This window comes from Prosopis cineraria, unplaced genomic scaffold, assembly GCF_029017545.1.
Source record: "Prosopis cineraria cultivar Desert tree isolate PC_DT_omini unplaced genomic scaffold, ASM2901754v1 PC8, whole genome shotgun sequence".
NCBI classification, from domain to species: Eukaryota; Viridiplantae; Streptophyta; class Magnoliopsida; order Fabales; family Fabaceae; genus Prosopis; species Prosopis cineraria.
In genome coordinates, this window is record NW_026555339.1 from 6886400 (window position 1) to 6903094 (window position 16695).

General features: G+C 33.2%; 2 protein-coding genes across 2 annotated transcripts; both read left to right on the forward strand.

Moving 5' to 3' along the window:
- Window positions 1–1219: 1219 nt before the first annotated feature.
- Window positions 1220–4807, forward strand: LOC129318173 (uncharacterized). The gene is made up of 3 exons (XM_054962795.1): window positions 1220–1310; window positions 1709–2407; window positions 4315–4807. The coding sequence occupies exons 1-3, from the start codon at window positions 1286–1288 to the stop codon at window positions 4641–4643; spliced, it is 1053 nt and encodes a 350-aa protein (XP_054818770.1). The 5' UTR covers window positions 1220–1285; the 3' UTR covers window positions 4644–4807.
- A 2948-nt stretch (window positions 4808–7755) lies between these two features.
- On the forward strand, window positions 7756–15970 carry LOC129318821 (uncharacterized). The gene is given in 15 exon segments (XM_054963788.1): window positions 7756–8104; window positions 8323–8461; window positions 8583–9088; window positions 10961–11163; window positions 11245–11442; window positions 11599–11670; window positions 11926–12021; window positions 12615–12694; window positions 12858–12894; window positions 12896–12937; window positions 13251–13461; window positions 13563–13759; window positions 14431–14536; window positions 14866–14955; window positions 15038–15970. Coding segments are annotated over 14 exon segments (2589 nt in total). The 5' UTR covers window positions 7756–8104; window positions 8323–8444; the 3' UTR covers window positions 15772–15970.
- Window positions 15971–16695: the final 725 nt, after the last annotated feature.

Here is a 16695-nt window from a genome sequence, read left to right on the forward strand (position 1 = left end):
ATTGATGAAAATCATCTGAAAAATTTGAATCTGTCATGAATACAAGCTTAAGGTTGTGACAATGTTTTCTTAAACTAGATGTGCTCAGTCTTGATCTTTAATTTTGAATAATCTATCTCACTATGTTAAATCTCAGATTTTACAGACAAAAAAAATGAGCGGGGAAGGAGAAAGGAAGGGGATGAGATATGTGATGATGAAAAGAAATCATATGAAATTGATTTTAACGGATTGGTTACTATTGCACCTACTAAAGTAACATTATTGATTAATATCTGTAAAAATTTATCTTGGAATATTTTTTGTCTACGTTAGCAAAAAAAACAATTAATTTATGCGTAGATGTCAACTAAACGATCAATATTTAAGGGATTGGATGTATTAATTACTTTTGCATCAATTATGGTAACATTATGGGTATTTTTGCCCTGGCCTATGACTTCGTAAATATTTTTACTTCTTTTTTAGTCCACATTAGCAAAGATTGACGTGTGACATGTATAGTCAGCATTTAATGGTCAAAGTTAACTGTATTGTTAAAGTTAACAGTCTGATTACTTTTGTATCCATCCATGTAACGTTATGAATATTTTTATTTTTCTTCACTTTAAAATACCGAGTGCTCGTAGCTGATTACTTTGTGAGTATCTTTACCCTTTTATTTTTGAAAAAATTGATCCTTCAGTTCTCCAACTTTTAATTCACTTGTAACTCAGTCCTTCAACTATGACTCGCCTATGATTTCAGTTTCTCAACTTTTGAATCACTTACAAATCAGTCTCTGAACTTTTGTTAATTTTTTTTATGTTAACTTATAACTCACATTAATGGGTAAGAGGAGGGTATTTTAAAATAATATAAGCATTTTTTTATCCCTTTTATTTGATAAAAATTTTAAAAAAAAATTTAAAAATAAAGACTAAATTATAGATGAATCAAAAATTAAGGGACTAAGTTGAGTTATAGTTGAGAAATTAAGTTGCAGTGAATTATAGTTAAAAAATTGAGTTACAAGTGAGTTAAAAGTTAAAGGATTAAAAAATTAAATTTTTTTTTATATTTAATAGCTCTCCATGTTTCCAACAGTATTTTCTTCGGTAAAAGAACGGTAGAATGTACACGCGCCAAAAGCGTGGGAAATTTTTTTCCCCCTCTACCCTCCTCCCTCCTCTTACTATCTGTTTTCGCGCTCGACTCGCAATTCAGTTCACACTTCACAGCGTCTATTTTCATTTTCGCGCATACTGCTCAGGCCGCTTCGTCTTCTTCTCTAGCGTGTTCTTCGATGCAGCCTTGTTCCTCGACTCAAGGTTAGTTCTTCTTCTTTAACATTTTTCTGCTCGATTTCCTGCTTTCTGCCATCATTTCGAGTTGTTAAGCCTTGATTCAGAGCATCGATTTCGTTTCTATTTTCCTTCATGAAAGCTGAGGAGCAAGTTAGGTTATAGAATGAATACAAAAGAATCAGGTCAGATGGGCATCAATTAGCACCTGAACTGATAAGTTCTGCTGATTATAGAGCTCGATTTCGTTTCTACTTTTCTTTTCTGTTTTTCTCTATTTCTCTCCTTCCATTTTCTTTCCTCTCAACTTTTCTTCCCAATCCAAACGGTATGACTCCCAGTGTAAGATGATACAAATAAATTGAGATAAAAAATAATATTAAAAGACTGAAAAAAACGTTTCGACTTTTTCTCGTCGGAAACAGAGAAGAAGCGAGCACAGTATCAGGCTCTTCGGCCACCTAATGGACTTCAGAGAACCTGGGTCTCGGCTTCCGGTGAACTTCGCGATGACAAAAAGCTAGTCAGCATGAGCATACCGGACCTCATTTCTGAGCTGCGAACTGCAACTCGCACACAACAATTTGACCAGGTCGAGCAGGTTTTGGTCGCTAGAGAGGCCCATCTCAAAAGCGAGGCAGACAAAATGAGGCAGATTTTAGAGTTTGAGAGGTTGGGGAGGATGGAGATCGAGGGCAAGTTGAAGGAATGCCAGGGACGATGTGAAAAGTTGAAGAGGGGCGAAGAGCTGTACGAGAAATTGTTGGCTGCCGTGAAGAAGAATGGGCTCGAAGATACGACTGTTGAAGAGCTTAGGGCTAAGAACAGAAAGTTAGAGGGTGAGCTCGGGATATGGAAGGAGAAATTTGTGGAGCTGAATGAACGGCTTTTGAGGTTGGAATACGAAACGCAATTGTTGATGAAGGGACGAAACAATGTGGAGGGTTATGGAGCTGATCTTGGGGTTAATTTGGATATGAAAGAGGAAAGGGAAACTGACGGAGTCCATTTTCATGGCGGTTATTCTGGAAACAACAATGCAGATTGTAATGTTTCACAAAGAAATGGTGATACTTGTGCAGGCATTGGGCAGTCCTCGAGCAATCCAAGCAAGAACGTATCAGGTATGCATTTATGTGGCTTCTCTTGATATGCTTATTTGACTTTTATGGTGAGAAAGGAGTTTGCATTTGTATGGTACTTGGAAAAAAATTAGTGCGGTAACGCGAGCAATAGATGACCTTATGATCCAGTCTAAGGAAATGTTTCTTAATACAGACCAAGGGAAGTTGATGACCGTTTCGTGATTCTATTCATTGATTGATTGAATGGCTTAAAAAATTTGATTCAACAACAAACCTTGTTTCACTGGATGGAGTCGGCTATATGAATTATACGATGCCATTGTGCTCTATTATTTATGAAGCTTTATAAATAATTAGATTATTTAATGACTTTAAAAATTAGATAATCAAGATAATTTTAGGATTGCTTTGGAGTAATCAATTAACTCATCATTTACCTCAATGAGAAGTAATCATTGCATTTTTCCCTTGTCATGTTAGCTGGTTGTTCAATTCTCTGTTGATCATTCTTCAAGTTGCTTTCAATTCTAAGTTCTCTTTTGAAAGGTTTCATTTGATGTGACTAGGAAAAAGACTGCTTAACCATGTATCGTATTTTGTTCAAGCAAACGCATTTGAAGGGGAATACTCTCCAAGAAACCATGAATGTTTACTGCAATCATGTAGCAACAAAAGATTTGTTTCGTTATACAATTTTTTTTTTCCTTTGGAACACTGCAGAGCCTTTTGTTTTTCTTTATGGGTCACGCTTTGGTATTAGTTTGATTAAGGGGAATATATATATATATATATATATTTTAAGGGTCACTTTGTTGTATACATTTCCCAAGCAAACATGATTTGTTTTTCCTTTTCAAGGGCCAAAATACTGTTTGGGCATATGTTCTTTTCTGTTAATTTTAGCACATAACAAAATGCTCACGACGGTCACACTATCTATTAGTTTAGTTCTCTGCGCCTGCTTCTAGTGCAACTTTCCATTAGGAATGGGGGAATTAAAGCCAGAACTCTCATATGAAATGGGATTCTTAATCTTTGTTCTCTTTGTTGTTCTGATCATGATTTGATTGTCATGCTTGTGGGTACTTTTGAGGTCTTAAATAACTGTATGGGCTTTCTTTGATTTTTGTTGTACTTTTTATTTTTGTTTGCTTTCAAGGCAAATAATCCTCCATTTTGCACTCCCTTTAGTCATAAACAGAAGATATTTCCAGCTACCTCACATATCTTAAGAGAAGTGTTACATCGTTAAATTTGTAAAATAAAAATAGACCAACATTCCATTCTTACCCTTATCAATTAAAACAATATGAACATCATTACTGTTACTCTTTCAATTTACGAGAGCACTCATTGAAAGACTCGGATAAAAATGGCAAATCATTGGATAATATTGCATGACACTTTTATATTATAGACCAAGAAAGTTTTCTAGAAGACACTACGGAAGGGAGTAGTTTCTTCCTTAATCATATCCTTTTGTGTATATAATCTGATTTTTTAGGAAATAATAGATCTCCAAAGACTTAAATTCCAACGCTGCTGTACTTTCCATAAATTGTTGAAGCAACAACCATTTATTTTTGTTAGAGATGATGGTAAAACTCTTTGTGAGCATAATAGTAAAACTATCCATGAGCATTTATTTACAATTTAAGCTTTTGAACTGGAAGTGGTCTTTAACATGGTGTTAAAGCCACTTTGATCCTTGCCAATCCCCATTTCCTTTATTAAAATCCTTTTTCAATTAAAAATATGATGGCCTTCTGCTGTACTTATCCTTCAAATCCAAGGAGTTATCATATGAGGGGACAAATTTAGAGATTGACAATCATTTCCGTTGGGTTACAGAATTTTGCATTCTTCATTTTCCGAGCTCTTCCTGGACTTCTTTTCAATGCAGATCTAATATTAAGCACCCTTACTTATCTTTCTTTGTTCCCCAGCTAGTGGAAGATTTGGAACCATCATTGAGATTGAAGACAGTGATGATGATGATAAAAAAGAAGGAACTTCTCAATTTGTCAGAAATAATGGGCATCCAAGTTTATCAGCAGCGAGTGCCCAGCAGAAAAGCATTCAAAAAGAGGAGGATGTTATTGGGATGTTAAAAAGAAAATATGGGTCAAGAGAATCTACACGCCAATTTCAGAAAGATATGTTGCATAAAGGGTTAGATGATGAGGACTTTCCAGTTCCTGAGTCTTCTGAGATGAGACGAATTCTTCAGAGATGGCGTGCTCATCATGCAGTTGACAAAAGAAGCGAAGTTTAGGCTGCCAAAGTCATTTATTGATTTTGATCAGGGAAGCAAACCTTTATCAGTGCCTCTTTCAATTGGTGGAGGTGAAGCCCTACATTCTTCTTAGATTTGAGAACAATTTGTTACAATTTCATATATTGATTATGATCAGGTCTGCTAAAGGCATCTCACAATCACACTTACATTTTGACTGACATTTCATGTCTAAGATATAAATTAAGATGTAAGGTGGGAGCCTGTATTTAGTAAATACGTAAAAGTATGTGTACTTAATGTTAATTGGGGCAGTCACATTATGCCCTAATTCAGGGTATTGAAAGGTGGACTTATCACTGAATTAATTAAGGTATTAGTTCAAAAGATAATTGTCAAAACCGTAATTTAATTATTATTAGATAGTCATAAATAAAGCATTTCATTAAATTGATTCAACAGTTTATCAATTTAATTGATTGGGTTTACTTAAATTTCAATAATATGATCTCTGAATGAGAACAAGAAAGTAAGAAGCTACATATGAAAGAAGCGTAAATTTGTATCTCCACTTTAATGTATTGTAAGTGTGTTTATTATCACTAGATCTAAATTATCTGTGTTATAACATTTATTAATTTAATACCATGGGAGATCGAACTGACGCATGCTGTAAACTTGGAAATCTAAGAAAGTATAGTTTAAGAATCATTCAGAGCCAAAAAAAAAAACAAAAAATGATAAAGAGTTTCTAAAAAATTAACTAATTCAAGTTAAATTTTAAGTGTCAAACTTTTAAAATTTACAATTCATTCTTTTAATTTTACAAATGTATTATGATGAATTTATAACTTATTTTTTAAATTTTAATATGATTAAAAAATAAAGAAATTTATTTTTTTTGTTAAAATTTAAAATGTAAGTTATAAATTTATTATAATGGAGTTACAAAAATAACAAATTGAGTTATAAATTTTTAAAGTTTGATATTAAAAATTAACTTAAATTAATTGATTCTTTTAAAATTTCTCTATCATTCTAAAAAAAAATATAGTGAGTTGCTCAAATATACAACGGGTGCATAGGAGCATCCAGCGCAAACAGTATCTGTATATTCTGTTATAAATTTATAATACTAGAGTGGGGAAAGACTTAGTTGCACAAATTTTATATACGCGTGCAGTAGCCTGTAAAATGACCAGAAATAGGGGAAATTTCACACAATAAAGAGCAATAGATAGCTGAAGTAATTTTTTCTATTGACTACAAAGCCACGGTGGAAAAGACTGCAAAGTGAGTTCGACATATCCACTCAGGTAATGGTAAAAAGGTAAATAAAGAAATTATTCTGACATCTTCATCATAAATTCTGAATTTTTTTATTATATAAATTATTTTTTTAATTTTTTAAAATAGTATATTTTGATCTTTGTTACGAACACAAAATAATTTTGACAGTTAGTTAATAAAAAAAATTTCACAAATTACATAAATGAATAACAGAATTGTAATAAAAAAATCAAAAAGTATAGAAAAGAACAACAAATTTTGATGTCCTTTTACATAATTTTTTATGTTCTTCTTTGTCATGTTCTAATCAATTAATAATTAAAATTAACTTCTATTAACAAGCTAGATTATACTATTTTAAAAAATTAAAATAATAATTTACATAATAAAAAAATTTAGGGTTTATAGTACTAGTGAACATAAAATTTATAAGGTAATTTGCTCATTTATCATTGTTAAAATACAAATAGTTTATACATTTTGAGGTAGAGAATATGAAATTTTAGGATTTAAATCTTCTAATTTTTTTAGTATTTCCTTTCATTTAATTATTTATAAAATATAAAATATTTTGTCTTTCTTAAAAAGAAAAAAATTACATAAATTTATGAACATTTATTTTAGAGAATTTAAATCCAAATTTTAAATATTTAAATTATCATTTGAAATTTGATGAATTCACGCAATTATTAATTTCTATATATATATATATATATATGGTCAAAAGTGACGATGGAATCTCTCAAAGCAATGTTTATTTGAAGAGTGACGAGCATGTTTGGATAACATATTAATTTAAGTTGAAATGATTCAAACTTAAGTTGAGACATTAAAAATTCATTAAATCTTGTTTAAATGAAAAAGAAAAGTGAACGGGCGTTGGAGGAGAATGGGCGTTTTGAACAAAGTTATTGGACAGAGCTTTTCAACAAGTGTTTAGGATTGGGGTGGATGTTGGGAGCATTATTAATGGGTTTTAAATTTTTTATCAGTTTTCTCTCTCTTTATTATCTTCCAGAGTGCCCGACTTTGCCCTCTTCTCCTACTTCTCACTTCATTCACTTGATCAAAGGAGCTCTTGAAGTAAGCTATTGGGGTCTTCTTCACTCTACTTTCATATTGTCCTGGAAAATTCATTTAATAATTTAATATTTGGCCGGTGAATAGTTTATTAGAAAAAGAATGAGATTACCAATTTTTTTGGGATATAGATTGCTTACTTACTAATTTAGTTAATTGTGAACAAACCTTATGAATTAATAGTAGGATGTTGGCAAAAACACAAAAAAAAAAAAAAGAATTAATAGTGGGAGTATTCCTGCCATTTCTAAATATAAGATAAACTAATCAATTTATCCAATTTTTAAAATTGACTGGTTAAGTATAATCATTATATATGGAATTAAAAAATTTAAACTAAATTATCTCTGTAATTAATTAAATAAATTTGTATAGTAAAAACACAAAAAAATTATATTTATTTTTGTCATTATAAATCTTAATTAACTTTTAAATTAAATTATTTAAATAAATTTTATTTTGTACAGTTAACTTTTGAAAAAAAGTATTAATATAAATCATGTTAGAGTTACAAACTTTTCTCCTTACATCAATTAAATTCTAACATTAATTATAAATCTTTTAATCCAAACAAAATAAATATGGTATATTTGTTTTAATTTTAATTGTGACTTTTTTAATAATTAAAAAAAATAATTCAACACAGTGGCGGTTCGGCGTGGGACAAAAACCCATTAACAAGGTGCATCATAGTATACAATTAGTTTAAATAAAGTTTGCATTTTTCTATATTATCACTTGATCATGAAGGCAACGAATCTCCCAAAACATAAAGTAAAAAGAAAAAGGAATTGCTAATGCTTGTTGAGGAGATGGACATGAAATGACGACGACGGCCTTTCTGATCTCAAAGATTCTTGTCTTCCTTCGTCTTCACTGCTTTTCTTGGGCTTGATTCGGTTCGATTCGATTCGATTTTTCTTGTTTTGTTTTCAATGTCAAGGAGTGGAGTGGAAGGGAGGCAAGCCGAGAGTGCAGTAGAAGTACTCGTAGAAGCGTGTTTTTTCCGGCACGACGACAGCGACTCCTTCCCTGTCTTCTCTTACATCAGAGAAGAGGAGCGTATTCGATCCGGAAGCGTGCACGTGCTCATCACATGTCCCCTACTTCATCATATTGTCGGAATTTCAGTGAGCATTTAACGAATAACACTGTTAATCTGATATTTATGACTTTACTACGGCGTTAATTTAATAAAAAGTAATTAAATATTGCTGCCTTTACATGGTAATGTTATTATTTAGTTTTATGATTTGATCTAACCCGACTGTTATTATTTTTCCCTGTTTATTTTGATTATATTAAAGTAAACATTAAAAGGTTGACTTTTATGTTTTATCTATTCAAGGGATTCTTCTATATTCATGGATCATGGATAAGGAACTGTACTGCTGACCCAGTGACTGAACCGACCTAATTTAACAGTATATAAGTCAATAACTCTTCAGCATCGATGGTCGAAATTGCAGCATGCAAGCTACAAATTGGTGAGGATCCAAAAGTCCTTCTCTTTAAACTCTCCTCCTTTCTCTGTTAAATTAGTTCAACCTCTTCATTTCTGGGTTACCCTGCAACTTCAACCAGTTTGACGAAATCTCAATTTCTCAGGAGGATGAAGGGTTTTGTTTACGCGCTTCTTGTCCTGCTTCTATGTGATTGTGCTGTGGGTATTACCAAAGAATGCACCAACCAACCTACACAATCACATAGCTTTAGGTATGAGTTATTGACGTCCAAAAATCAAACATGGAAGATGATGTTGCATGATCATTTGAGCCCAATGGATAACTCTGATTGGGAAGGCTTGATGCCAAGGAGATTCTTGAGAGGGAACGAGGTGCAAAATGACTGGGCAGCGATTTACAGGAAAATTAAGAATTTGGGTGTGTTCAAGCCACCAGAAGGGATTCTCAAAGAAGTGTCTTTGCATGATGTGAGATTGCATCAGGACACATTCCACTCCCGGGCACAGCTTACAAATTTGGAGTATCTATTGATGTTAGATGTTGACAGGTTGCTTTGGAGCTTCAGGAAGACAGCTGGTCTCCCTACTCCTGGTACGCCCTATGGAGGCTGGGAAAATCCAGACAGTGAGCTCCGGGGTCATTTTGTTGGTTAGTTCATTTCATTGACCATCTTATTCTTACTTGTTCTTTCATATCTAATTGGTATCTTTAAAATTTAATTACACCTATCTTACTCGTGGTTGCTTGTAAAGATCTCTTAAATACAAGGAGTTAAGAAGAAAGGGCTATCAAAAATAAATGGAAGCCTAGTAATTCAGCGTTAGCCTTGTAGTTATGAAGCGGTAATTTTTTTTCTTTAGTCTGGTAGAAAATTACAAGTTCGAATTATTATCTATGACTTTAATATCCAGAGATAAATCCATAATTGAGTGTTTTTCATAATCAACTCACCAAACAAGTAACTATCTACAAGTATTCTCCCGCTCCTGCTTTTTTAAATCATGCATTTTTACACACAGGCTTGTTTTTGAAGAGTTCCTTAGAATCCATCATTTGTTTTTGTCATGTAATATACTTTGCATGCATTCTTTTCTTTTCGTTTTTTTTTTTAAATACACTTACTCAAACTACATTAGAAGTAAGGCTAAAGTGCACCTTATATTTTCCTTTGAGGAGTGATGGGCACCTTATACTAATAACTGAAACATATTTTCTCCTAAATCATTTTTCAGAAGAATAAAAATCCCCCTCTATTAAAGGATCACTAACTAGTATAGGGTGCTCAGTGCTCCTTAAAGGAAAGTATAAGGGAAAAAATGCATTTTAACCCCTTGAAATATGCAAATGACAATGGGATCTCGCAAAATGTCATGATCCTTCTCAAGTTCCTAGGGATCTTTCAAACATTAATGATTTTTTTTTGGTCAAATAACTAAAATACCTCCAATTTAAAATAAAAAAATAAATATTAGTGATTACTTTAGTTTAAGCAATGACTATTTTTCTTCTGACAATGATTAAAATAGAAAAACCAATTACAACTTTCCTTGTGCAAATCTTTTATTCACTAAAATCCAAGTATTTTAAATATCCGTGACTACTTTAGTTTAACAATGACTGTTTTTCTTTTGGCAATGATTAGAATAGAACTAGCAATTACAACTTCCCCTTTGCTAATTACTTGTTCCATTCTGGTCATTGCCAGAAGGAAAGTAGTTATTAGTTAAACTAAAGTAGTCACTAATATTTACTTCTAGGTTAAAATGTATTTTTGCTCTTGTACTGTCCTTCGAGGAGTACTGGGCACCTTGTACTAATAAGTAGAGCTTTTTTCCCTCTAAACCATTTTTTAGAGGAGCAAAAATACACCTCTATTGGTGACCTGTTAATGGAGGGGGATTTTTGCTCATCTGAAAAATGGTTTAAGGGAAAAAATGTCCCACTTATTAGTATAAGGTGCTCAGCGGTTCTCAAAGGAAAGTGCAGGGACAAAAATGCGCTTTAACCCTTAAAAGTATGGAAACAAAACAAGTGGTAATGTATCCCTTAATGGCCTCAAGATAGCCTGAGGGTGCACCAGAGCAGTGAGCTTCATTTGCAAACCAGTGTGCCCCTCAAGTCTCATCATTGTCAATGAGATGTAAGTAACTTACGAATACTGAGCCAGCATCTCCTTCATGTCCTTTATCAGCATCCAGTACAATCCCTGGAAACCTAAATGAGCATTTACAAACATCACTGTATAGTGCAATTTCTCTATATCTATAACCTCTATCTCAGCAAATTTTGAGTCTTCTGTACATGCCATATAACTCAGCAATTGTACAATAACACGTTGATGTTTTCGTAACTTCTTTGGAAATATCTCTCTCACACTCAGGGTTGTGAAGTATAGACACACTTATGCACGTTTCCATGGGCTTTTAAAGCTCTATGATCTAGCAAGTAGCAGCACCTATATGCATTTTTAATTTACTTTTCATGGATAATTTATATTTGCTTGCATTTGACATTTTGAAGGTCACTACTTGAGTGCTTCAGCTCTAATGTGGGCCAGCACACACAATGATAGCCTGAAGGAGAAAATGTCAACACTGATTTCCAATCTGTCCGCCTGTCAGGAGAAACTTGGCTCAGGATATCTCTCTGCATTTCCTTCTGAATTTTTTGACCGCTTTGAAGATATTAAGCCTGTATGGGCTCCATATTACACCATTCACAAGGTACCTTCAAAAGTGGTTGCTGAGAATGTAACTACTATTGGCCTTAATATTGTGGGTTTTAAGCTAGTCAAACTTTGACAGATCATGGCTGGCCTGTTAGATCAATGTACTATAGCTGGAAACTCTCATGCTTTAAAAATGGTGACTTGGATGGCTGAATACTTCTACAGCCGTGTGCAGAACGTGATTACAAAGTACAGTATAACTAGACACTATCAATCACTGAATGAGGAAACTGGAGGGATGAATGACGTCCTTTACAAGTTATACAGCATAACGGTAGGCTAACAAATCTTGTTACTTCATTTTACTGTATGATGGTATTGACTCCTTTATCTATGTATAGGAACTGTATCAGTTTGGTAATTACAGATCATAGACCTGATTATCTGTGCTATATTCAATCCTGAAATTGCACGTCTTCTTCCTATGCAGGGAGATCTGAAGCATCTCTTGTTGGCTCACCTTTTTGACAAGCCATGCTTTTTAGGGTTGCTTGCTGTGCAGGTAGGGATTATATTTGTTCATTATGCAGGTTTCCTTTAAATTTTAACCATATTTAAACAGTCACTATTTCTTCCTTTATCCCAAATAAAATTGTCTCCTCTATGTGAATATCATTAAAAATATTGTACTCCCCTTTGACTGAAACATTTTGATACTCAGATTTCAACTTCGGCATTTATTTTCCAGTCTATAAGTTGTACTAATTTTTCTTGCAAAGCATAAGAGTAATGAAATTTGGTCCTTTTTTTCGTGTAGGCTGATGACATTGCAAATTTTCATGCCAATACACATATTCCTGTTGTTATTGGCTCTCAAATGCGGTATGAAGTCACCGGTGATCCGCTTTATAAGGTAAACAACTGTATGCATATTGTAAATTCCTGGAACTTGATGACAAAACAATGCTTTTCACTATTTGCAGGCATAAATTTATTTATTAATTTAATTATCTATTTTAATTCTATTATTAAAAGATTTTACTTGTGATGAGACTTGTAGTGAATGCCTTGTTTAAGAATCACTTTGACTTTGGGGTATAATTTGGAGATAACAAATATTCAAAACCCACTAACTTTAGGTATTCATTCTATTATAGATTGCAAAGCGCATGCTCACTCTAAAACCTGAACGCTAGAAACAAAAATAATATAAACTGGTATTGGCCTTCACCTCTCCGTTTTCTTTAGCAACTCAAGGGTTCAAACTTAAAATTTAAATGTCAATATGTATCCTTTGTTTTTCTGTATTGCATTTGGGTTTTTGTCTCGTGTCTCCATTGTTTAAACTTCAATTACATGCCTATTCATGGCCTTTATTCTTTTTTCCAATGCTAAATATCTTTTGTGTTTGTTCCATTGAAGAAACACATTAAGCCTAGAAGTGGTTTCCCTTTGTGAAAATTTCTATTTTCTTATTACATTTGTTATTGCCTTCTGCTGTGTTAGGAAATCGGAACATTCTTCATGGACATCATTAACTCTTCTCACAGTTATGCAACTGGAGGGACATCAGTCAGTGAGTTCTGGTAATGAGAGATATAATTATTAGTTTCTGGTTTTCTTAAACAGCAAATCATCCATTGAATATATATTTGCTACAAGGGCTTCGAGTAGAAATTTTCTTTTTCCTTCTTGTTATGGCAGTTAGTCCCCATTTTGTTAAACACATCTATTTTAACTTTTGTATAGGCATGATCCAAAGAGAATGGCAGAAAACCTGAAAACAACAGAAATATGAAGAGTCTTGCACAACTTATAACATGTTGAAGGTAGCAGTCAATCATCTATCCTTTTCTTATCTCATTATGGAATGCTTCCATAGTGGAAAAATGTACGAGTTTGTGAAAAGTTTTCACAACTTAATTTTATATCTTTTAGGTGACATAGGATGTGAAAACATGCTATTATAATTTATATGGATTTATTATGTATATTTGTATGCGAGAATGTGCATGTAATAATTGTCATTTCAGCTAAATTTTAGTTTTTTCTATTGTAGTTTCTCTATGCATTATGCCTTGGCATCAGCTATTGTCGAACATTTCCACTATATCAGCAATGAAAAATTAAATGTTTTCTCAGGTTTCACGGAACCTATTTAGGTGGACCAAGGCAGTATCGTATGCAGATTATTATGAGCGTGCCTTAACAAATGGTGTTTTGGGTATACAAAGAGGTACAAATCCTGGAGTGATGATATATATGCTGCCACAAGGTCCTGGGGTATCCAAAGCTAAAACATGGCATGGTTGGGGAACAAAGTTTGAATCTTTCTGGTGCTGCTATGGAACAGGTTTGCGTTTTTTTCCTTCACCATATAATTCAATTTATATCAAATTGCAGGATAATCATATCTCAATTCAATCATCTTTTTTCTTTTTCGGTCATCTTTAGGGATTGAATCATTCTCAAAGTTGGGGGATTCTATTTATTTTGAAGAAGAAGGAAAGAACCCTACACTTTACATCATTCAGTACATATCAAGCTCCCTTAATTGGAAATCTGGGGGTGTCGTGCTTAATCAGACTGTAGTTTCTGCTACTTCATGGGATCCTTACCTAAGAGTTACATTGACATTTTCTCTTGTAGAGGTACTTGTTACACTGTATTATGCATGGCCAAATTTTCATCTTTCGTAACTCTTGGCTTAAGCATCATGTTGGGTCTCTCTCGCCCGCTTCTTAACTAAGGTTTCAGTTTTCAAAAAAGCACTGCGCCTTGTTTATGATTCTACCGATCCGGGACCCTAGTCATGAGAACGGGAGACATGCCATTCCTTTTCTACTTCTTTTGGTTTGTGTACAATACTAATATGATTAATACATCATTACTACGTCAGATATGAGAAAACAAGTGATTCCTGAGAAGTATGCTACTTTCAAGATGACAATGACGATTCAATGGCTTAAATTTATTTCATTTTAATAGCTAAAGGAAAATTACTTCCAATGGTAGATGATGGCTGAAATGATGGATTTATTATAACTGTTAAAAATCAGCTAAATGACAGGGTTTTATTACTTCCACTGATAGTTGATAAAGAAAATTACTTCCAATGGTAGGTGATGGCTGAAATGATGGATTTATTATAATTGTTAAAAATCAGCTAAACGACAGGGTTCGATTACTTCCACTGATAGTTGATGGATTTATGGAGGTTATGATGTCAATTTGTTACCTTTAGTAGAAAACCTTGAAGATTTTACCATAAGATGCTGCAGATTGCTCTTTTGCTTCCTTCCATTGAAAGTCACTTTTGCAGGGGACTGGAATTTCATCTACGTTGAACTTCCGAATACCAACATGGACACATTTGGATGGTGCGAAGGCAATTTTAAACGATGAGATTTTATCTCTGCCGTCTCCAGGTATTTAACTGGCTTCATTTGTAAAGCGGAGATTTCAGTGTAGTTTTCTACTAATTTGATCTGGCCATAAGTCTTCAAGATGATGAAATTTAATCCCTCCAGTCAACATCAATTGGGAAGGCTCCCCTTTTGCTGACATGCTATTCTGCATGCCACCTACATGTCAGCAATAATGAAAGCTAAAAAGACAATTATTTAAATTTAGACTTCAGATCAAAATGCAACTATTTTTTCGGTCTAGAAGACCAGAAGTTCATATATATATACAGTAAATTCAACTCCTGAAAGGCTGAAAGTTGAAAGTAAAATTTTAATTTGTGGACGTGTAGGAAACTTTTTGTCAGTCACACGAAAGTGGAGTTCCAGTGACAAGCTGACCCTTCAATTGCCCATTACTCTTAGAACAGAGGCTATAAAAGGTAGTAATCTGTGTGCGCCATTCAGTGCCATAAGAAAATGTTTGTCAAACAATACTGAAAGATTGTTTTGAATCAAATCCAGATGACAGGTCAGAATATGCTTCTATACAAGCAATTCTTTACGGGCCCTATCTTCTTGTTGGTCATACCAGTGGTGATTGGGACATCAAAGTTGGGTCAAATGCATCTATTGCTGACTGGATTACTCCAATCCCTTCAAGTTATAATACTCAACTAGCAACTTTTATCCAAGATTTTGATGAGCCGACTCTTGTTTTAACAAACTCAAATCAATCTCTTACAATGGAAAAACTACCTGAACCTGGCACAGAATCTGCTCTTCATGCAACCTTTAGACTTATCTTCACCGAATCTTCTTCGGAGTTTTCAACCTTGCGAGATGCAATCGGCAAATCAGTGATGTTAGAACCATTTGATCTTCCTGGGATGCTCTTGATGGACCAAGGAGCAGGCCATCCTCTTGTCATTGCAGATACTTCCCATGGTGGGGCCCCTAACGTGTTTGTTTTGGTAGCAGGATTGGATGGACAAAATGAAACTATATCCTTAGAATCCAAAGGCAATAAGGATTGCTTTGTGTATAATGGTGGTTCTGGTTCAGGTGTGATGCTGAAATGCAAGTCTGATTTTAATATTATTTTCAATCAAGCAGCCAGCTTCAAGGCAGAAACAGGGTTAAGCCAGTACAGTGCCATCAGCTTTGTGGCTAAAGGAGCAAACAGGAATTTTCTTTTGGAGCCATTATTTTCCTTCAGAGATGAACCTTATACAGTTTATTTCAACATTCATGTTTGAGATACAGGTTATAAAAATGCGTTGGAGATCAAATGGTAAATAAATTTCTTCGTATTATGTTTCTCTTTTATTGAGACGCCTTTGGATTATTGATAGAATTTGTATAGGAAATAATCTGTAATAACTTGAACACCTTTGTTGTACAGAAAATAATTGGGGAAGAGTAAGTCATAATGAATCATTATATTTGTTAAAGGTTTCTCTTTGCTTTCAAGAAAATGGTAGCCACATTAAGATTTTGATTGTTTGTTGTCATGTAACCAAACCTGCACTTAAAATTAGAAAAATTAATCATTCAGTTCTTATAGTTTTAATTTAATTATAACTTAATATTTAAACTTTGATTTGTATAACTCTCAGTGTAATTCAGTTCCTATATTTTTAATCATTTAAAATATTGGTTCTTATATTTTAGAAAAAAATAGAAAGATTAAAATTAGTTTGAAATTTAAAGATTAATATTTTAGATTACAAAAACTTTTAATCTTTATGCAAATTAAAATTGTTTTCAATAATTTTATTTTTTTTAAAATATAAGGATCAATTAGTGTTTTGAAATTTGGATCAGACGTCAAATTAAAAAGAGCAACGCGTCGTGATTTTAATGATTCAACCAATTACACTGGCGGTTGAATTGGTGATATAAAAATTAAATAAAAATAATATTTATATACACAAATATATAGATAAACATTAATTTATTGATGGTGCTTGAGATTTCAACATCAAAAGTTAGATTCTTGGATTGTTAAAGTTAGAGGCAGAGGTTGAAGGAGAAGTAAAAGATTGAGCAGGCCATGGAGGAGAGATAAGAGATTAGAGAAAAGAAGATAAAAGAAAATTAGATATTAGAGAAGAGAAATCGTAAATCTAAATGACTTAGCCTAATTTTTTTTTCTTTTTTATTTTTTGACTTTGAATCGG

What these genes read in the sequence shown, in the direction of transcription:
- LOC129318173 (XM_054962795.1), top strand. Translation starts at nt 1,286, where the DNA reads ATGCAGCCTTGTTCCTCGACTCAAG. An exon ending in GCCTTGTTCCTCGACTCAAG is followed by an intron (nt 1,311 to 1,708) that starts GTTAGTTCTTCT and finishes CGTCGGAAACAG; the next exon opens with AGAAGAAGCGAGCACAGTAT. An exon ending in TCCAAGCAAGAACGTATCAG is followed by an intron (nt 2,408 to 4,314) that starts GTATGCATTTAT and finishes TTTGTTCCCCAG; the next exon opens with CTAGTGGAAGATTTGGAACC.